Consider the following 23,344-nt stretch of genomic DNA (forward strand, 5'->3'; position numbering starts at 1 on the left):
TTTGGTTTTTTTTTTTTCCCTGTGGAAGGTAAAAAACCCAGAGACACAGCAGCCTTTAGCATTGGCCAAGGTAATGTCCTGTTACATTGCTCCTACCTCTTCTTACAGTAAACACAGGAAGCAGGACTGTGATAGCATCTTAATACTTGCTCTGCTGTAGGCAGCTGAGAAAAGCAATACTGACTTACTTTGTACTTGCTCTTTGTAACTGGAACCACAAACCATGTCATGATTACTACACGATATCTTTTTAACCTCTTAGTGAAAGCAGTAAACAGCTTTTACTCGGGGCCTTCTCTACCATAGGAATAGTCTGATTTAAAAACCACTAGCTTAGTAACACCCTCTTAATTAATAGCAAATGGGAGACCTGCTGTGAATAACTGCTGATGGCCAGAAAGCATATAAAAAGGAAATTCATTCTCTTCTTCAGTCATAAAATCATAGGATGGATAAAGTTGGAAGGGACCTCTGGATGTCATCTAGTCCAGTCCCCCTGTTCAAGCTGGGCCACCTACAGCCAGTTGCCCAAGACCATGTCCAGACAGCTTCTAAATATCTCCAAGGACAGAGACTCCACAGCATCTCTGGGCAATATGGGCCAGTGCTTGGTCACCCTCACAGTAAAAAAGTGTTTCATGATGTTCAGAGGGAAGCTCCTGTGCTTGAGTTTGTGCCCACTGCCTCTGGTCCTGCCACTAAAAAGAGCCTGGCTCCATCCTCTTGGCTCCATCCCTTGAGGTATTTATATACATTGATAAGGTTCCCCCCTGAGCCTTCTCCAGGCTAAACAGCTCTGGCTCTCTCAGCCTTTCCTCATATGTGAGGTGCACCAGTCCCTTGATCAACTTTGTGGCCCTTTGTTGGACTCTCTCCAGTATGTTATGCCTCTTGTGCTGAGGAGCCCAGAACTGGACACAGCACTCCAGGTATGACCTGAGTAGAAGGGAAAGATCACCTCCATTGATCTATTGGCAATACCTTGTCTAATGCAGCCCAGAATATAATTTGCCTTCTTTGCTGCAAGGGCATATTGTTAGCTCATGTCCAACTTGGTGTTCAGTTCATGTCCTTTTCTGACAAGCTGCTTTCTAGCTGGGTGGCCCCAGGTGCAGGACTTCGCACTTCGTCTTGTTGAACTTCATAAACTTCCTGTCAGCTCATTTCCCTGTGGCCTTGTTAAGTCCAGCGATAACTGGGATATCCAAACAGCCTAAGTGGTAACACCAACGCAATTGCCAGCACCAGACAGGATGGCTTTTTCTGCTCTTTACTATATATGATTACTTAATTTATTTTTTCCCCTGCTCAACATCTAGTCCAAGTATTCATCTCATGTATTAATTCAATAAGTGTAGTGAGATTAAGAATTGAGGAACTCGTATTTAAGCCTTAAGGAGGCCACAGCCCCTTTTCCTTACTATCATGTGTGGGTAACACAGATGGTATCCAGTTTCGACCCTGTGTTCTCAGTACCCAAACTGCATTTATTGGAACATGCAGGTATTTGTACAAGGTTTAGAAACACTTCACTTTGTATATTTTAGAGCCATATGACACAGCCTAGCTTCCCTGAAGCAGCTTGCTTCTTAAGAAAGAAAGTTTAAAAGCTCTAAAATCAGCCAGATGTCTTTTTTCCATTCTCAGGTACAGAGAGTAGCACTGTAATTGCAAGAAGGGGGCACTTACTCAGTATTGTGTGTATCAATGGTGTGAAAAAGTTCATGCAGTTCTTCTCCACTCAGAACTCCATCAGCAAAGTAAGCTTTGAATTCATCAAAGGACAGTTTTCCGTCATCTGAAACAATGAAGAAATGGAAAATGCCTTAGTTTCGTTTATGATTTTGCTTGTTTTACTTCATGCAGTTGAAGCGGAAACTACTAAAAACCTCTAGATCTTCAGATTAAATGTAGAAACTTTACATATTTAATCAAGACACATAAAGATCCTGATGCTAAATGCATTGGCTGTTTTATCAGAGTTCTCAGTTTTCTTGGTAGCTCTGTTACTGTTCCACCTTCTTATCTTTCAAGCAAAGATAGTTTGGTTTTGGTAAGTCTCTACTGACAAACACATCACTACAGTCCTGTCTTTGCCCTGATGTCATTCACCGTGGCTTCTCCCCATCCTGCTGTACGCTTCTCCTACTTAGTCCCTGACCGTGTCCTCGCCTCTGCATGGAAGATCAGTGACCTCCTGAGACTGAGTGGGGCAGAGAAAATCCAGGGAAATGCAAAAGCAAACATTTATTGAAGGAACATATTAGTTCAGTGAAAATGTCTTCAGCTATCTAGAGCTATTAATTTCCCGTTCGTTTTCCTCCTCTTTCTTTCCTCTGGTCTCTGCCTCCCATATGGGAGACTGAGACTCAAGTGCCCAATTCAGTAGTAGCAGGGGTCTGACCCTGGATTTCCTCTCTACCTAATCAATACACTGCACTGGTTTGCAGAATTTTGATTCTCTTCCTAAAGTACATATTTCTCAAAAAGCTCTATGCTTGATGTGTAATTAACAAAATAAATTTTTTAAAAGTTTGATTTTCATGGAATAGGAAGCAAGCTTTGTGTCTTCTTCCACTGGAAAGAATTGCAGCTCATTTTCTTGGTCAGCATAGAAAATAGTAAATTTCTATTTGCCAGCATGCAATTCATCTGGAGATTACATAAAAATACAGGAATGAGAAAACTGGTTTAGACATATATCAGAGGTCAGTGAAAATCTTCAGATGGATTTTCAGATGGAGTTTGAATTGGCCATTTAATATACAGTGAAGCCCAATTATGAAGAAGTTGACTTTATTTTCTAAGTATCTGCTGTTCTCATTTGTTTGGGACAAAACCAATCATCAGCACACGGGTCCTCATCATCATCAATAACATGTCTGCAGTGAGTGGAAGTGTCTGCAGGACTAATGCTCAGAGGGAGGGGCAGTACCATATGGTAACATTTAGAAGAACAGTAATGGGATGTACATAAGTCAAAGGAGAAAGTTCATATTACAATCTCTACTACATTCTTTAGTGGAGTCTGTTTCATCTGTTTTTTAAGTCATCTGTAATTATAGCAAGACCTTAACTATATGATGCAAAATCCTCAAGATGAGATGTGTTAAAATGAACAGATTAATTCATCTGGTATTTTCAGCATGTTATCACTCCAGATTCAGGTTCTATCCTCCTTCTGTCAGATCAAACTGCACAACCATCAATGCTTTCTAAAGGGTATTCCAACAACTACTACAACATTCATTGAAGAAGGGATCACTGTATCTCACCTCACTTACACGTCTGATAATCCCAAAGAAGTTCCTATATTTCAGATTTTCCATGTTCTGTTTGTTTTGGTTTTGGGGTTTTTTAATTGTGAAAAATGGATAAAATGTGCCACAATTTGGAAAGCTTGTCCCACCCACAGGGTGGCTGTGGCTGCAGTGACAGAAGTGGCAGACTTGGGCTACTGTATGTTCTGGAAAGTAGGACTCTGGGGCACAAGGACCATTAGACTTTGTTAACTCCAGCCTCTAATCATATCACAATGACTATGTAAACAATATATGACAGTCAGTACAATTAATTTTTTTCCTGAGTATATGATTCAAGGCTGAGAAGAAGGTGATGTGAGAAACCAACCAATGCCTGTCAGCAGGATGTTAAAAAAAAAAAAAAAAGTTTACAAATGGAAAACTGACTGCACAGAAGTCCACGAGATTTCCCTGGGGATCCCTCAGCAACAGCTGACATTTGTTTCTGTCCTGAAGAACAACTGTCCCTTTTCTTTGCTGTACAGACATGACTTCAGAATTGCATGGGATGAGGCAAATCCATAACTTTATTAAAACAGTTAGGACAAGTGATTCCTCATTGACTAGTGTAGTGAGTTTTAAATGCAAGACTGATAATCAGCAAAAAAAAGCCAAAGAAAGAAGATTCACCTTTTGCTTTTATTTAGAAGAGGTTTGAATGGTTAAGCAGTAGTTAAGTAATAATTTATCTAAACTGATTGGGCCTTTGCATGAAGCATAAAGAATATTTTCAAAGCCTAACACTTCATAAATCTGTTTTGGGTAGCACTAAATTTAAGTTCACATGTCTTTTTCTCTTCCTTCAGTAACATACTGAATCACTCATAAGGCACTAAACAACTGTAGAGGAAAAGACTAAGATGTCCTAGGCACCAGACTAATCTACAACATATTGTGACCTAATTTTATAGTGGTGAAGAATCTATTACAAAGGCAGTATTTCAGTGCTGTAACTACATGCTGTACTACAGCATGCAGATTTGAAGAGTAGAGCTGAGGAGTTTCCTCACTCTTTTACTTGTTATTATTTCATAAATTCTTTGACTTGAATATATGGCTTCAAATATGTAACCTTCAAGAGGTTTCAAAATTGCACAAATTAAATGTCTGCTTCAACAAAAACATTTTGAAATGTTTAATATGAAAAGACAGATTGTAGCTGGAGATAATCATCATTACGATCAAAATAAAATGTCAGCATCTACAAGAGCTAAAAACCAAGATGGTACAATACTGTGTTGAAGGTAGGCAATTTTCTTTGACAGAGCTGCCATGATTACCTAAATGAGAATCTAAATACATCTGCCATTTGGCACTGGTTACAGAGGAGGAATATCAAATATTGAGCGTGTTGAAACAAGCTTCTTTTCACAGCTCTGCTTCCTTTGGCTCATACAGATACAATTGATTGTTTAATCAAACTGCCTCTGCAGCTTGAGCCTTTGCTGGGAAGAGTGATTTGCATGCAAGTTATACACATACCCAAGAAACTAGTGATTTTTGGCAACTTTCCTGAGATAAACATGTTATGAGTTTACTCATAGAACAGTCTGGGTATGACACAAAACCTGAAACATCTGTCTGTTTATCTCTGCTCTTCAGGATCATTGGCTTTACATCAACCTAGAAAATCAATGATCTGCCAACAGCCAGATTGGGCACTTCAGCTATTTTCTTTAAATTTTATCATCCAAGAGCAGACATAGCCTTTTGCTTCATTACTATTTATTCTCAATAACATTTTGAATGTTATTGACATTGACTGACACATCACTGAGCTTGTTGCTGGCATAACCCAAGGAGGTTTGAACCTATTTGGTTACTTACAGACTTCATACAGTATGTTTACTGAAAAAACCTCTGATTTTCCAGGGCATTTCTCTGATTTTATATGTGTAACTGTTTTGCAGCTTGGGATTCAGCCTCTGGTTGTGCAGGCCACCCCTGCACTTCCTCAGAGCTCAGAGGAAGCTCAGACCCAACCCCTAACAAGTGCTCCTTGTGCTGTTTAAGTGAAAACACATTTGTCTACCCAGGTTTTTTTTAAGTGTCAAGAATGACTTTTATTTTAAAGGCTATGCTATATATCCTCATCACTGCCTTGCTGGAGCACACCTTGCTGCCCTTGGAGCACCCAGATAAATACTATCTGGTTTAAGCACTTCAGAGCAGCTGAGCAGAAACCTCTATTATAGATGCTTCAATCCTTGCCACTGGCAAAGTGACAGGGGATGGATGATTCATGAAAGACAAACTTCTCGAAGCCATGCATCCCTCAGACATATCAACCTTCAGCAGCGTTTGCCTTGGCAATGTTATCTCAAAGAAGCTGGTTTGCAAGCCTCACTTGCTTTGTGTATCTTCTCTGATGTCTTTCAAAACCAGGGTTTCTTCAAAACAAGCACAGTTGCCCATCCTCCTCAGAGTCAAAACACTCCTGACTGGCAGACAAATAGATAAACAATGAAATTAATCTTCCCATGCAGCATTTAAAAGTTTAGAAATATATTTGCACGGTGGTTTAGGGGAGCCTTCCTTTGGGTTACAACTGCATTCTTACATTTATTTCAGTAAAATTAATCTCTCTGTTGAATAGATGTTTTTATGTGTGAAACAGGCCCAAGTGACATCCCTCAGACATTCTGCTCCAGAAACACTTGTAATCTCCAGGAAACATTTTGGATAGCTTATTACTTCAACAGACAACAGCATATCTGACAAAGAAAAGCCACACACATACTCTCTTTTCTAGTTGAAAGTTGACTTCAGTGAGTGAAAAGATATCAAAAAAATAATGAACAAGGGCACATATATATATTTGGAGTCTATATGCCCAAAGACGATGATGGCAAATGGTGAGTCTGCTGTCAGTGAAGGAAATTATGGTGATGTAGAGGAGCAGGATGTCTTGCAGAGATGCCAGCAAATGCTGCAGGGCAACATAACACTTCCACTCCCACCTATTTCAGGCTCTTTGTTAGGACTGTGAGCCTTTCCTAGCAGTTAAACGTGCCTGTGGGCTCCATGGAGGACCACCAAAGCAGTCTGTACATAGTAGGAGTGGAGCTCCTATGGCTGAATGGCAGCCCTAGGGCTTGTGTCAATTGGAAGAGCCACATGGAAGAGCTTATGACAACTGGAGGGAAAAAACCCACTGGACTAGATCTCATTCTGGGTTCACCTTGGTGGAATGGGATTTGGAAAGCAGAGGCCATGGCACTGTCCTGCTCCAACCAGACATGCATAGTGGCAGAGCAGTCAGGTTATTTCAGGTCTGGGGCTCTACAACCATAGTCCTCTGCCCTTGTAGGGCAAAAATTAGCAAAGGGAGAAGAGATAACAACAAGTAAAACCAATAAATAGAAAAATCCCCTGTGGCAGAAAGTATTTATTTCCCAGGAAGGTACAGCAGAGACTAGGAAATGACAGTGCTCAAAATGAAGCAGTCACTTCTGCCATAGGAAAGGCAAAGGTCAAAACCACAGCCCCATCCAGGACCTCCCAGTTCTCAATGGGAGCTGACTTTCTAAATCCCTTGTGGGAGCTGTGACAGCCCTTTATGTTTTTTTGAAGTCTGTCTGCCTTTGAAGAACTTAAAGCCTTAAAGTGTCTCAACTGAGGCCACAGTCCCCTGCATGATTGAAGCAAACATAGTGGGAAGGCAGCATGAACGTGGGTTCTCCTCCCAGCTCACCTGATCCCAGGTACCTCCTGTGTGACTTGACTTTTTCGAAGGAACTGATACCTGCTGTAAAAGGCTTGGATCAGAGCACGAGTGCTGAAAGATATTGCCCTATACACAGAGAAAATGAGGTAGTGGCAGGGGGCACATGACAACAGACATAGGTGGACTGAACCTCATGCACAAAGTTGAAAAAATACCTGATTTATTGGCATGCAGCACATAGGCTGGAATCGGACCAAGGAAGGGCTGCTGAAATAATAAATTTCAATGTGCCAAAGCGTATAACAATAATATCCACTAGGTCTCAGTCATAAGGGGTTGCATAAGAAAAAGCACAGACATGGGATGAAGCTTTAAAGATTCTGTACAAATGCACTAAGCTTTCATGGTCTCTGATCTGTATTGAATGTTGATATAACCAGAAATAATGATTTTGAGCCATTATTCCAGCTGTTACGCTGGAGAAGCTTAGCACATGTAACCACGTGGTCCTGAGGGGACTAGGCTAACAGGTTTAGGTTTAAAACTAGGCATTTTGTCTTTCTAGAAATAATAATGTTTGGAATCTGAAGCGCAGAGTCCAGCCCTGCAGCACCTGAGGGACCCAGGAGGTGGGATGGGGAATCCCACCCCAGGCACAACCTGGGCGCTGAAACAGGAGCCAGGGTGGTGTCTGCAGTGGATCCAGACACTTAGGAAGCAAACAGCAGCATGGCAAGAGTCTCTGGAGTCTATGCTACAAGGGCTTTGCCTTACAAATCCATTTACCAGTAATGATTGAATAATTTGGGAGCTCAAATAAGCAATGCTGTAGTTCAGAGAATTTCTGTGCTCTGTCTCCCGTTCAGAATGCATGTTCTGTAAAGTCACGCAGTAAATCTATAGCTCAAATGTGACCACTATGATGTTAATAAGACCTGGTCCTTCTGGGCATCATGGCACATAGAGCTTCCCCAAGGGATTCCTGCACACAGCTGGTTTTCTCGAGGAAGGGCACACGAGAGCTGGGTTACCCTGTCCATGTGTATGGAAGGGAGAGCCCATGCACTGCTGTAGCTGCCGACACGCAGCACTGATGGGGGCAGTCTGTGAGCTACCCGAAGACCTTATGAGATGTCAAGACATTGTGGGCCCCGAGTAGGAGATACTGGACAAGGGAAAAATGCTGAAATCAGGGACTTGACATGCCTTGCTTTGGTGTAACTCTAAAACGTTTCCTGAAAAAAAGTATAAGGCCATAAGTGGAGATCTTCAGAGTGCCTCCAGGCCAACTCTGATCATTCACGTTAGGGTGATTCAAGAGATCTCCTTCCTGAGGTGCTTTCCCTGCCTCTCACAGGCATATTCACTCAGTCCTCTGGGATAGCTTAAATTAGCACTTTGGGCTACAAGCTAGAGCCACTGAGAAGTCACCATCTGAGGACTGCTGTAGTGAAGCAGCTATCACCCTGCCAGAGCTCACATGAACAGACACAGCTAGTAGAAGATTCACCTACAAAGTCAGTGTTTGTCCTGCAATGGCACTGTCACTAAATAATGGATACAATCTCTACAAAACTGACTCTAGAAAGAGTGTTGTGAGATTTCCTCTTGATCATCGTAGAGGTGCAGCTTGGAGGCTTTTTGGTTATTTTGTGGAAATCTTGTCAGGTGACTCAAATGTGTATGCTCTGTGAATCAGTTCCTCTGGTCACTGACACCAGTGGAAGCTATAGGATGCTACTGCTGCACTCTATTGCCTTATTTAAAATGGGTCCTTTATTTATGACATGCAGTTTTTTGTCAGGCTAATGTTCGCCTGGTTTTAGAGCTGGCCTGAAATCCCCAGGCCACTGCAGTCAACAACAATTTTGCTACTGCTGGAGTGCTGTGTATTTTACAGAGGGCACCGAGGGACTTTTCCTATACAAATTCTTACGCTAAAGGCAGGTGAGAAGATACTGTTAGTATTATGCTATACAGTTTTAGAATTTTACATTTAAAAGTGTGATGTTCCTGCTCCATATCATGGACATCAGGAGGTGCTGAATGAAGACATATGACAGAATGAGAGGATCAGTCTCATCTGACTGTATTTTTTGTTTGACAGATTCTCATTCAATGAAATTATAAACCCAACATTTTTAGGGGGAAAACAAGCTTTCAGTGAGTGCTTGTTTGAAATGTCAGAGAAAAAATGAAACAAAACATAAATGAGCTGGTTCTGGCATTAATAATATGTTGTTGCTGGTCTATTCTGGGTGTTTGATATTCAGGTTTGGCCATCTCTGGAGCTTTAGTCTTACTTTGTTTAGTCATTTTTTTGGTTTTCCCTCATTTGGTTGCAGTCATTCCTGACTGCCTGCAGCATACTGTTTACCGTGCTCCTTACTGTTAAGGCTTTTTTTTTTTTTTTTTTTTTTTTTTTGGAGAGTCTCCGCTTCTATAGCAGGTATTACCTATGGTGTTTGCAAATATTTGCCTCTTAAGAGATTTAAGGATTTTGATATATAGCTTAGTGCTTTTTCATAACAACTGACTTGTATTTGCAAATCAAGGACAGCATCTAACTCCTGCCTGGAGTTGATCCAAGGGTTTGAGGGCAGAAGATGCAAGTTTGAACCAAGCCCATAATCAAATACTAGTTTTAAACTTGTAGAGGTGAGAGAGACAGCTGAGAGGTCCTCCTTCTGGAGGACACGGCTGTGGGCCACTCCTCCCTCCAGGTTTAACTGGATGGCTATTTTCATCTACAGTGGAAGTGCTAAGCAGAGTTTTAAACACCAGGACATGCCATGTTTTCAGCACAGGAGAGAAATCTCATGCCTTAACGGATGGTGGTTGTGCTGGCACATATGCTCAGCAGCCGACAGTCAGGCAAGCATGTCCCTGGGCTCAGAGTCATTCGTTTCCACCTTCATAAGAGAATAGACCTGAAGCAGCCAGGCTCCCCTCAACAAAGAGATGGAGATGATAAAGTAGAGAAGACCAGCCCTCTTCTCCCACAGGAGGATGGGAAATGATCCCCCCCATGATGCGGGCAAAGCAGGACACTGCTCTCTCCAGGTGCTGGAGTCACATGTGTGTGGGTCAACCACTGTTGCCTGTGAGATGAGGGAGTAAAAAATTGTCTTGATTAGTAAAGACTGCATTCAGCAGTTCCAGTTTTCCATATTTCTTGTTCCTGCTGTCTAGGGTCAAGATTTTACTTGTTGGGAGGAATTTAATGAGTATTACTTTGTTTTAAATAGCAAAAGGAATTAAATAAATTAAGAACTTTCCTTTTAGCTAGAATTTTTCCAAATTAGCTTTCCTTTGAATGTATGGAGTTTTGTAAAGTAAACCTGACCAAAACTTCATTTTGACATGCAAACCTGAAACTTCTCCTTTCCAAAAAGGTCAATGTGCAACATCTCACCTTTATGAAATTGCTTTTTTCCCCTCAGGGTTTTCTGTTGCTTTTGTCAATATTATGAACCATATATTTCTTATAAATGCGATATTCCTTCCCCATGTCTTGTTCTCCCTCTAAGAATATCACATGCCCTTTTCAGTTACAGGAGGAGTATGGATCTGCTCCATACAGAATAGAGCTGCTCAGCCATGAAATAAGAACTATAGAGTTTATGAAGCTGATCTCCTTGTGGAAGCTGTGCATAGCTGTTATTTCCAGAAATGGGAGGGTAACAGAATGTACATGGGCTAGCGAAGAAAGAAGGCACTACCCCAAAGGAAACAACATTTGCATAGCTTCTTTCAAATAGGGGAATGACTGTTTCATAAAGGAGTTTCTCATTTAAACCCAACTGTCATAAATCATTGTAGTATTTTTGAGTAACAGTAATTCAGGCAGGGTTTCTGGGCTCTCTCGATCTCTTATATTGTCTTTGCAAGTACAGTTGTCTTTTCTTGTTGCAGAAGGATAACCTTAAGTCCCACAGTCCCTAAATTCGTAGTACAAGTGTGTCTACTATAATACTCCTATTTATCAGCTTGATTCACTCTTGGATTTTTATTTTTTTTTTGCTGCCAAGCAAGTACCTAATAAGGTTTTTGATGATAAATTTTTTTTAGAGTATTTTAATCCTACAGAGAATGAATATGGCAGCTCTGAGAGAGACCTGTTAAAAGTGTATGGGTTAACAGGAGTGTGTCATGGACAGTAATGTAGTATTTGTTACTGTAAGCCAATACTTTGTTTCCTCCAGCACATAAAGGTAACACTGAAAGTGTAAGTATTTAGTCATTAACAAAAGCTAATAATTTGTGTTGACAACAGTGTAAGCATGTTAGATGAGCGTTCACTTTCTCAGAAGGTACTTAACATCCCAGCCCTAAAACAAATCTCCTCATTAATGTGGCATGAGCCTGTGCATTGCTAGATTAGCAAAGTGGAAGTCCCATGGGCAACTGATGTTTGAGCAAACACAATTAAGCACATAAACTGAAACCATTTCAAGCTTATGGACTTAAATTAATAGAACTGAACTGGCTAAACTTAGTACTTTTCTCCCAGTAATATGTTGTAAAGGATTCGTATATAGGTATGAACTCTGGTGACCAAAGTCTCTAGGGTGAACGTGGCTTCATATCGTTCTGGAACAAGCAAGTTTGTCACTGAACATGTGAGCTGTTTCCCCTGTTTTAATAGCAAAGTATCAACTGTGGGGTAAACCCACTGAGGACTGGAAGCCTTCCTGATCATCGAAGTGCTGTGGATCCACCAGGGCTGGGACAGAGCATGAGCTGCAAAGGCCAGGGCAGGGACATGAAGCTGCTGGGGCTCTTTTTGACCCCAGGGGGATGATGACCACTGCTCTGCACCACACACTCTGACTCTCATCAGTCTTCACGGTAGACTCATTAATATCTATTTCAAACATGGCAAGGAGGTCTGCAGGGGATGCCAGCAGAGCTTGGCTGTGGTTGGCACATAGCTAAACTGGAAAACATGGCTGAAGGGGAAGGTCCTTCTCTTTCCCATCCCAGCCCTCATGTTGGGATTCAGCCTGCACCATTGCTGCCCTTCCAAGCCACTGGCAAACTGACTGAGGGAGACAAAATAACCCCACTAAAAAAAACCCCTCAGAGATGGGTTTTGTGGTCCCTGAGCTCTCTGAAGGAACCTGCCTTGGTTTAGTGGGAAGCGCCAGTTGCTGCACACAAGCTGGGGCAGGAATATGTAGCCAGAGGTGGGCTGCAGGGGAGGGATTGCCCTCTCAACAACAATAAATGGTTATCTGACAGGCTCAGTTATACCATTAAACTGTATGGTAGCCCCTTACTTTCCAATAGTTCTTCCTTGAAAGTGATTCTTTCTGATTTTCCCAATAGTATCCATTATGTCTTTAAATACCTGAGAGTGCACTTTATCGAACCTGTACAATACCCATTTTCTGAGGATTGAGTGGGAATTACTCGTCAGGATTAAACCTGTATGAGCTGTGGGTCTAACACTCTTCAACACTTTCAGGAAAAGACCAAAGTCTGGCCCATGCTTCTTCATGAAGTCGCATCTCCCTTCTTCCCATACGGTGCTAAAAAATTGCAAGTTTGTGTCTCCTTCTCATCCTGCAAGATCTAACTCTGGTTATCTGAGTTAAGTATAAATACTATTATGCTAACTGCAGAGCTACAGAATAGCCTCAAACATACCAAATATCACACTCTGTGTAATGCAGGGAAGTAGCAGGGGCTTAATTTCTCTGATGGGGTATGTAGCACAAAACCAACAATGTAACTTGTCCAAAATTGTGCAGCAATTCTGAGATGGGAAAAAGAGGTAAAGTCAGGTTCAAGACCATAACTATGTATACCAGAGAAAAATTCCAGTGGTTACACTTGTGGTCCTTACAGCAAGGACCTTTCCCTGCTGCCACCAAAATAGGAGCATCTTGTGAAGCCTTACAGTACTATGCTCCAATTTACTGAATTTAAATAAGGGAAAAAAATATATGTGGAAGAAAAATCAGTCAGTAGGACAAGGGCAAAAATTTTGATTAAGAACATAATAAAAACCTCATGAATTTTGTGTTATAAATATGTGAGTTGAATTCAAGGCTTTATTCTGTCTACTGACATGCTGAATAAATACATAACTGTGAAATGTAGGAAACAAATCTGACTGCTGGATATAGCTTATGATGGTTTTAAATTAATAAGGTGGAGCTACTAACAAGTATTTCAAACCTTTTTGTGAACACTATGTCACCAAGAAAACACATACATGCAGCCAAAGTGCAAATCAAACACACATGCCAAATTGTGAAAACACAAGTTCTTCCCTTAAAGGAAGGATCAGTGCACAACAAAATACATTACATTGAACCTGTAGAAAACATGAAATGACATGAGGGATGGCTGGTTTTCCTGTTAGAATGTTTAAAGCATAACTTAAAATGCTGAATCAGTGATGAATTTTTTTTCCAAAAGGAGGGGGGAAGACAAGTGACCAGTCTTACCATTCTTGTCTGCTCTTCTTAATATCTAAACAAAAAGAAAGAGAGAACAGAATCACTTTTTTGGGGGTATGGGTTAATAGCACGCAATGCTATATTTAGTGGACATTTATAGTTTGAGCTCTACATATCATGTTTTCACAAGGCTGCTTAAAACTGAAAAGCCCTTAGTGTGTCTCCATCCCTCCCGCAGAGTACTGCTTTCTTTAACCACTCCTGTGCTGTGTGCACTGGAAACCAAGACCATAATACAAACCACCTTTATTTTCTAGATTGTGCATGGCTTATAAGGATAATGTTCAGGCAAAAAACCTGACACTATATGGCTACCATGATACTGGATTTGAGGTTGAGAGAAGTGGCTTAAAGAAGCAGAGTAAGGATGATAGCTGGGTGCATGCACTGAGCATCTGAGATGGTGAAAAAGACTCAGGGTTTGTGTGGGTGGAGGAAGCAAAGGGCTAAGTCAGGAGAGGAGCCAGGTGGCATGAAGGGATCAGACTGGGTGTGGGAGGCAGCGAGATCAGATGTGTGGGAGCAAATTTGAGGATTGTTCTGACAGAAAGTACAAACCAGATACAGAAGAAAGGGGAGAGGGAAAGCACAGAGGTTTATAAGCTGGGAAGGCAAGGGAAGCGTGAGGATGCCTGCTGTATGTCCTCCCCTGTAATACTTCTGCCATGAAAACTGTATGTGACCCCTGCTTATCCTCATGGCGTGCAGGTCTGCATTTTCTCCCCACTGCAAATAGCACCTGCTGGAGAAGCTATTTAAATATGTAGGTAAGAGCCTGTAACTTCTCGTGCAAAGTCTGAAAAAATGATCCTGGGGGGTGCATCCTGTGAGGACAGGTGGCAGAGCCCTCCAGGCCCAGCCCTGCCATCAGTGGGGGGACACAGCACCAACCCATCCGGGACTGTATGCAGGTGCACTGGGTCTGTCTTACTGCCAGCGACACGCCAATGTGCCCGCCTGTCCCTGCTGGAGTCCCACCACAGGTACCACTACATTAGTCCACACTTGGAGAAGCGATCAGGGATAGTGAGTAGAAGCGACAGAGCGGGGTCTTCTCCAGTTTCTTTGCTCCCTGCTCTTGAGATGAGATGGTTTTGCTGTGGCATGGGTCACCATGCAACACTTCAGATATGTGTAACCGCCATCCATTGTCACTGTGCTATGTCTCCAGATGTAGTCCCCATCACTACTTCAGCCTGAGCTGCAATGGGGACTTGTATGGGCAATGCTGTAACAAGTTTAGGCATGGAAAGAAAACAAATCTTCTAGATATAGTTGCATTGTTGCTATGAATACCATTCAAAATGGACACATGTATCTTTGAGGGCTGACAGCAATGGAAACATTCTCCAGTTTGATAAACTACTAGTAGTATTTAAACCACTTCTGCAACACATGCTATAACTGCTCTGCTCCTAAAGGTGAAACAAATGAGAATCTCAAAGATCCAGGTGCCAAGCTCTGTCAGAGCAACTTCTTCACTGTATTCTGTAGGGTGAAGTTAACAGGGAACTAACAGAGTTGTGACCCACTTCACTTGTGGCCTCTAAGCTGAACTTTGCATTGGACCAAGTTTACAACATACAAAGTACAAAATAAACTTAGTAAGATGACATCTTCCCTCCCTGTATATCGAAATAAATCATATATTGCAGCTCTGTTTTTAGTATGAGGATTGGACTTTTTAGGGCTTTTAAATGTTTACTCTTAAACTGGAAATTTTTGCCTAATGAGAACTAAATGCAGAGTAAAGGGAAGATCGTTAAAAGCATGATTAGAATAAAATAAAAACTCTTTCTGCAACCCTTAACAGGTAAAATACAGTCCTAGATTCCTGGAAGACTTGGCTGGATTTTTTGGGGAACCGTTGTGGGTCTTTCTCCTATCTCACTGGCAAGCAGCCTTGTTTCCATTTTGCGTCAGCTGAAGGGAAAGTCAGCCTGCTTGTCAAGGTACCCACCTCCATGCTCCTACCTACCTCCTGTAGACCTAGTGCTGCTCAGGAGTTAGTAACTATATGTTAACAGATGGCAAAGCCAGAGTGCTGAAAGCTTTTGCAGATTTTCAGCTGGAAGCGGAGAGATTTGTGAAAAATTTGGTAAGGGTGGAGAAACATGATGCTCTGAGATCTACAGGCTTTCTTCTGCCCAGTTACACCCAATAAAAGGGAATGAGTGCCCCCAAGTAGATGCATACCAAAGGGGCTAGCGCTGAAACCCCTCGGCTCACAGTCACGCAGGCTGAGCTGCCCACTGTGGGCACATGAGCAAGCATGTCTGATGGCAAGGAGCAAGGTGTGCTTCAGTGGGGTCATGGACTTGCCCAGCATGGACACAAGCATTATGCACAGATGACCGGTGACTTGTGCCGCAAGTAGCAAGGACCCATGCAGAGCCACATGGGTGTTACAGCCACACCTCGAGCAAAACCTCTCTGTGAGCAAGAGTGCTGGCTTGTATAGGGCTGGGACTGCTGCAGCGGCAGAGTTTCAGTCAACTAGAAGTGCCCTGTAAATACGGGTCAAGGGTGATAAAAGTTTCTGCATGAGTAATTTTTCTTTTTTCTTTTAACATTAATTGTAACTAATTATTTTTACTATATTTATTAATCGTTATTTAATGTTTGCATTAATTAATTTTAATTAATTGAAAAAAAACAAACCTTAAGGAAATGTTAAACCTTTGGACACTTGATAGGGACTTTGACACAAAACCAGGGAGAAGGTTGCATTACAAATCAGGTCTCGCTCTCATGAGGTCTCTGCCTATCCCCTAGTGGGACCAGGACCTCAGTACCTGCCCTTTCTGTGCAGCCTTACAGCCAGTCTCTTGCTGCCTGGTCTAATAGGCAGTTGTTTATACAGGTGGAGGTACTTCACTGAGGGGTAATCACAGAGCTGCACACCCCCAAATATTTATGACATGAGTGTACATTCACAGGAGGAAGGTCCCCCTTTCCCCCCAGGAAGCAGGCAGAGACTAGGTTTTCCTCCAGATGTAAGAGCAGAAGTATGGCTGCAGCCCCCCCTCCCTCCTCTTCAGCAGTTTTGTGATAGGCATCTGCTTTTCTATAAATAGGAACTTAACACTGGTTTAAGAAATTACTGAAAATTAAACAATTTTAACTTGACTTAACTCTTTACTCTGGATGAAATCAACAGTTTTCAGTTTATCAGATATTCTGACCATGTGCAGTTTTCTAACCCGGTGTGTTGAGTTAAACTGGGGAGTTGTCCCTATTTAATGTTTTTTAACTCTTCCCTGGCAACTTAGGTTTCTCTTCTGTCTTTGTGATGTATGCCTGTAATTCTCCTGTTTCTCTTACAAGTGGTATTTATAAGACAAAAAACCTGCATTTTCACTATACACTTGAATGGAAATAATAAAAGTCAACAAAGAGACTAATTTAAATGATTTCTCATGGAAGCTAGAGAATCAGGAGATGAGCAGACAGGGGATGCCTGAAATAATTGGGGAAAAGGCTGGGGAAGTTAATGCGGGCACATTAAAGAAAACATCTCTATAAAGGGTCCTTTAATACAGAACATGTCATTTCCAGCTGATATTGTGGACTAACCCCAGTATAAAAGTTGGTCTGAAGTTGATCGGAATTGGTAACAGAGCTGGTCTGAAGATTTCTAGGTCTCGTCAAGGACAGGGGATACTTTGGAAATCTCTGGGTGGGACTTTGCCTTCCATCGGGACTTGCCTTGGACCGAGGAAACACTCTGTGGTGGGCAAATTTAGACAAAAAACTTTACAACTGCATCTTGTGAGATGCTGAGCCCTTAGTGATGGTCCACAGCACTCCTGAGAGGTAGGATGGCCAGGTGAACAGGGGGCACCTCGCTGGGCTCCCCCTCAAAGGGCTGAGGGGCTGGGGGTTGCTCTGCACATCAACCGTGGGCACCTCGAATCCATCAGGGTCTAACAGAATGGGAGGGAGCCTGCAAAGTTTGGGAAAAAACTTTTGTAGGGTGAGAAACTCTTCAGTGAAAAGCACGGGAAAAAAAAAAAAAAAAAAAAAAAAATCCAAGCAATGTGTTTTGAAAAGTGACAGCGTTTTTGCCCAGCACCTCTGCTGACCAGCCCCAACTGCTAACCTGCTCTCCTCACACATGCACGCCATCGGAAGCAAACTCACTGCCCCCATTAACATTTTAAATGGTAAAAACATTTCAAATGGTAAAAGACATTTTAAAAAATAGGAAAGGGGAAGGGACAAGCGAAAGGGAAAAGTGAAAGGGAAGGTGAAGGAAAAGGGAAAGACCCACAGCCTCGCTAAGCTTCACCCCCTTCCACCCCATTGAAGAAATCATGGCTTCAGGGGAAAAAAAAAAAAAAAGGGTGGGGGGGTGGGTGGGTGTAACGGCCTCACCAAACCCGGGAGGGGTTCACGTCAAGGATGCCGCGTACTCACATCGCGGAAGATGCGCAGCCCCGCTCCCAGCTCCGCCGCCATCCGCCCGCCGCGGCCGCCGCCAGCGCCCGGAGCGGCGGCGGGGCCGGGGGGCGGCGGGGCCGGGGAGGGAGGGGAGGGCGGCCCGCCGCTTGCTGCGCCGGGGGGCCGAGCCGCAGGCCCCGCCTCGCCTGTCGCTGGAAAACCTCCCCAGGGAGGGTGGGCAGAGGCGGCTCTTGCTCCTTCTCCCACTGCCGGCCTCGGCGGAGGGTTGCTGCCGTTCTGCTCTGCAGCCGCCTTGTCGCGTCTTTAAAGTGTGCTCGCGGCTAGACGCGCTTTCTCTCCAGGAGGGAAACTTGGTTCTTGCAGTCTGTCAGGTCACGTTTTCATCACCACTTTGGCTGCTCTCCCCTTCAGCACGGTCCCCTGGGGCAGACCCTGCCGGGGCACAAGGCCGGGGGTACGGGGCCTACCCGGCCTTTCCAGGGCTGACGCACACACCACCATACCCTGCGCTCTGCGGCACCGCTGCGCCTCGAAAATAAACTCCTTCAATGTAACGCAGCCCTCAAAGCGGCCTGCCCAAAAATCGGGGGCTACCGGGACCTGGGAGCGCGGGCGTTTCGGGTGGGGAGCAAGCGCGGAGGTGTGGGACGGGCGGGGGCCGGCTCTGCGGGGTGAGGGCAGTGAGGAGGAGGAGGATGGGCCGAGGGGCAGAGCGGCTCTGTGGGAACTGCCCACCACCGCACCACCGTGTTGCTGCGTACACTTGCCAGAAGGTTATTACATGGACATGGCGTTGTCTTTGTTCTCCCACCACACACCACCAGCAGGTGGCATTGCAATTTTACATGATGTATTACACTTTATATAACATATTATTATCTATTATTATAGAAGATATTATGCTTCATGAGAAATCTTAGAGTGATTTTTTTCCTATAAAACACCTTCATGTATGAAAAGCCTTGGCCGTGGCATGACTTGCTGTGCGAGGGTGTTCCTGCTTCTTCCACCTCCCTCTCAACATTTGGAAAGAAAATCTGAGAGAGGGGAGAAAGAATCAAGGACAAGGCATTTCACAGGATGAGAAATTTTTATCTCACTTCCTAAAGATGACTTGATAAAAGATGGAAAAATCATCTCAAGCTACTTTTGCATTTTAATAATACCGAAAGGGTTTTATTTAATCTGATTTTTATAATAGAAGCATGGGAATGTATCTCTTCGCAGAGAGAGAAAAGAAGAAAAAAGTCCAGTTTGTCTCAAGAGCTAGGAGGGTGAGTGGAGATAAGGGAAAGCTTTTTTAGACTGTAGAGGAGCTTGGTTTTGTTAACTGTTATAACAACAATTTACATATTTAACTTTCTGGAATGAGCTATCTTGGAATGAAAAGACTTTCATTGAAGAACATGTATCTTTCCCCTTTGATTAGCCTTAACATTCACTGTGAATATTTTAACTTTGTCCAGAGAAATATTCCTTAAAAACAGTAAGAAAAAAAAATGTGTTATCTTGATATTTTTAGGGCAAAAATTAAAATATCAAAAGCAAAAATAATTAATAGGCCTTTTACTATATTAGGAAATATATTACTCTATTTCCATTATTAAAAAACTTATTTGCAAATCACCTTTGCATGACATAGAAATGTGCAAGTACTGTTTAAGTCATAATTTTTAGAGACTTCATTTTTCAGGTTCAGATGTACAAACAACTCTGAGTGGAGCATACGCAGCACTTAATGGTGATAATTTTGTATACGACTTTAAAATTATCTGAAGTAAAATCTCAATTTTAACCACACAAGCAGGTGAAAACGGAATTTTACCAGCTTCCCTATTCATTGCATGATTTCTCTCGCTCTCTAAGCAAGAGGCTGTGAGGTGGAGGAGGGGGGATCTCAGCTGCATGGTTCCCTATGATGTGGGAGTACAGGTATGGTACTCACTGCCATAATGGGAGGATGATGGCTTTGTGAAATACACAGGTGAGGTTAGTAGAGGTCAGCACTCAGTGATACATTCACTTCTGCAGCCACAGACTCGTGCTGGTCATAATCTATTACAAGAAACAATAGTTTTGTGTGCAGATGAAGATAAAACCTAGAAGGTGCCTGCTTTTTTCTTGCTGTATGTCAAATCATTAAACTTTTATTTAGAAACCAGCCTGCCCACATCTTCGCTCATGTGAAATGAAGTGGTCAGCCAGTATTTGATGATTTTGTCCTTTTATCTGGGAAAAACAAACAAATGAAAACTGGCAGCAAGAGCTACCTTCCACTTACTGTACAACAGTAGTGGGCTGTGCAACAAGAGCCGTTGGTGCTGATAGATAGCTCAGCTTCCTTTTTACTGAGGAAATGCAAGCTGTGTAACTGTCTAATCAAGTTTCTAAATCACTGCATGATGTTTAGCTATGTGTGTTGCCTCTAAATGACAGAAAACCACTATATCACGCTTATGTCAAAATAAAACCTTTCTGGCAGAAGAACAGCTTGCATGCTCAGGTACCCCACAGGTATTGTAGTGAGAAATACTATTTGCCATTGGCTAAGGAAACGCTTTATGGTCCTTTTTTCACCACAGGAATTGATTGGTATCTCCCGACAGAGTAGAGTTATCATAATACGATGTTTCCCTTGAGCTCTCAAAACATGTTTTGTTGTGGTTTGACCACCTGGTCTGGTGTTCTGTACACCAACCCCAAACAAGCCTCTGGTTTGAGTACTCAAAAGCTGCCTCTCCGTAATAGCTCCCTCATGACTTTTCTTGATCAAAAGCTGTAAAACTAGAGAGATTTCAGAGTTAGTATGCATGTGGCCATGGCTTGTTATATGAGCAGTATCAGATGATGCTAGAGGCCACCTTTCCTTTCCATCACCTGTGTCTTGCACATGAACTAATCTGACCCAAGTGAGAAGCCAGTATCTTTACAGCTCTGTGTTCCCGTGAATGGGACTGTCAAGATGGAAAAGTGAGTCTCCTTCCATATGGTATCTGTGACAGTGACAGCAAGGATGGATGTTCTAAATCCCACTTAATACTTCAGTCCATTTGACAGACTCTTTCAAGCCAGTGGGAAATGCCAAGCCTGGGATATCCTGGCATCTAAGTCAGGCTTTAGACCAGCAGCTATGAACGTCAGTCTCTTTACCAGCCCCCTTTCTGTCTGCAGGAGACACATAATACTCCTGGGATAGAAAAGTATCATTATAAAGATAAACACAATAAAGATGGAACAGTTCTGGGTCAGTAATGCACAGCAGTACATTAGAAGTGCCTAAGTACGTAAACTATATGCACATCATTGCACATGGAATATTGGTTGTTCCTTGCAAGATGTAACACACACTTTTTTACATGCTCTTTCACATAGATCTGGACAATTTGGTAAATTTAGGACAACTTTTTAGGACATGTGAAATGCATAAGATGTGTGATGATAATTAATATAGTATGTAGACTCTCCTGTGCACATTCTGTTTGTGACCAGCCCTGCAGGAGCATTTTGGAAGCAAGCAGTGTAATAAAAATGACTGTAATGGTGCATCCAACAGAGACTGTGGCTCATGTTGAGGAAAAAAGCCTGCTGTGTGGCTGGATAGCTAAGTCAGATATTTACTTATAAGACCTAAGAAAAGGAACAAAGGAAAAGATCAGAACATTACAGAGAGTCAGAAGCATAACAATGCAACAGCACAGTAAAAAAGATGCACTTTCATTCTTTGTCTTTGCAGCGTTCCCAAAAGAAAGGTTGGAGGAAACTGCTGTTGTTAGTCTGCAGCTAAAAATAATATCATATTTAATCCAAACCCAAAGAGGTCCAGTTCACAGTGCCTGTCAGACTGAGATATAAGCAATGGTCCTGAGCAATCCATACACACCAGGTCCTTTCCCCTTCAGAAGAAGGTTCATAAGGTTATTTGTATTGCTAATCTTTAGTCACTAATTAGTTGCCAAACCTGGGAGGACAGTTTTCCATTCAGTTGAAGAAGGAAGTGGGGCTCCACCAAAGAGTTAAGTCCAGTCTTAAGGGTCCTGGTCTATATTGGCTCTGAAGAAGCCATTGACTACAGAGTAATTTATTCAGGTGCTTGAACTTGTTGGGATGTGTAAATAATTAGTTTCTTCTTCCGTGCCTATGTACTCTCCCACCACAGCCCATCTATGAGTAACATGTTTTGAATTACAAAGTGTTTGAGGACTGCCACTGAGAAAAATGTCAAAGGCTTTCTGCCTCACAGCTGGGCTAAAAGTAAGTGCATATATATGTATACTGGACAGCACAGAAATCTGGGAGAGTGTCTGAGACCTATGACACGGAGTCATGGTTTTGGACTTTGGCAAAGCTTCAGTGCCTAAGCTCTGCTTTAAGTGCCCAAATATTTTTCTAGGTGCAGGACATCATCCTTCATATACAAGAGGAATTTGATTATACATGAATCCAGTAACAAGATAATGGATCAGAGTATCTCAAATTCATTTCTATAGCTGGATTTGAGAAAATTTGAAATATTTCACAGAAAAATTTCATTATTCCAATGATTCTGTGAAATGAAGAATTTTCTCTCTACCCTTCCCAGACTGCCGCTGCTCCTGAGTTATACATCTCCCATGAAGAAGTACCTGGTGTGACAATGCCAGCTCTTTGCTTCTCAATTTGAAAATCCCTTGCAGTTGTTGAAATTCTGCTGTCAGAAACAGCCACCTGGCTTATTCCAGTTCAGTGATTTCATCACTTACAGCCATGCTGACAGCTCAGAGTCTTGCAGGAAACCCCTGCTCCCCAAGACAAGCAATGCTCACAGCCTGGTGGCACACATCTCCTGGTACCTCCTTCTCACCTGAAGGAAAGACAAGGGCTCTTCAAGGTCTTTTTGACTGATGTTTGTGATCATACTGTTTTGCTTTCAGAGGATTTTTTTAAGGATGCAATTCTTGCAGATATGGAACCATCTTATTTCAAAAAATTTCTACCAACTGTATATTGCTAGAACATTCAGTGACAAGCAGTCTGTTTGCTCCCCAGCTGTTCTCATGTTCAATCCTAGGCTAAGGAGAATAATGCAACAAAATGAAAAAAAAGGAGGGGGAAAATAAATTAACAATAATTAATACAATTAATAGGTCAATAATTAACATAATTAATAGATGTCTACTTGAAATAAAAAATCAGTTCTGTTAAATGACGGAACTAAAACGTTTAATCCAGAGGGCAGCTGTGGAGAAATTTCTATCCAAATACAACTTTGTACTAGAAATTGAGATAATTTCTAGTAATGAATGTCAAATTTTTGGCGTGCTTCTGAATATTGTCCTTATTTGGAGAAATTCTACATAAAAGTTCTACTTACAGATGGGATTTGAGACTGAGAATTGCAGTAAGCAATTTGGACAAATGCATCCCAGTAATGCTGTCATTATCCCAGAGCCAGGCCTGTGAATGCTGGTTCAATGCCATGACATTAGCCCAACCCCAAGACAACGAGGTTAAATTCCTGGCCA

The 23,344-nt window shown here is 42.4% G+C and overlaps 1 protein-coding gene across 4 annotated transcripts in view; it reads right to left on the reverse strand.

The window, feature by feature from the left end:
* The window catches only part of NECAB1 (N-terminal EF-hand calcium binding protein 1), a 70,677-nt gene extending 52,297 nt beyond the window's left edge, over positions 1-18,380 (reverse strand). Inside the window, exons 1-3 of one of the 4 annotated variants that reach the window (XM_074898745.1) lie at positions 17,859-18,378; positions 13,428-13,452; positions 1,690-1,798 (exon numbers count right to left, since the gene is read on the reverse strand). In XM_074898745.1, the coding sequence (XP_074754846.1) occupies positions 1,690-1,726 (37 nt within the window). In that variant the 5' untranslated portion in view covers positions 1,727-1,798; positions 13,428-13,452; positions 17,859-18,378. Of the gene's footprint in view, positions 1-1,689; positions 1,799-5,649; positions 5,744-13,427; positions 13,453-17,858 lie in introns of those variants that run through there. The other 3 variants (XM_074898744.1, XM_074898747.1, XM_074898746.1) reach the window with 3 other exon arrangements.
* Positions 18,381-23,344: the final 4,964 nt, after the last annotated feature.

This window comes from Athene noctua, chromosome 2, assembly GCF_965140245.1.
Source record: "Athene noctua chromosome 2, bAthNoc1.hap1.1, whole genome shotgun sequence".
Classification (NCBI taxonomy): Eukaryota; Metazoa; Chordata; class Aves; order Strigiformes; family Strigidae; genus Athene; species Athene noctua.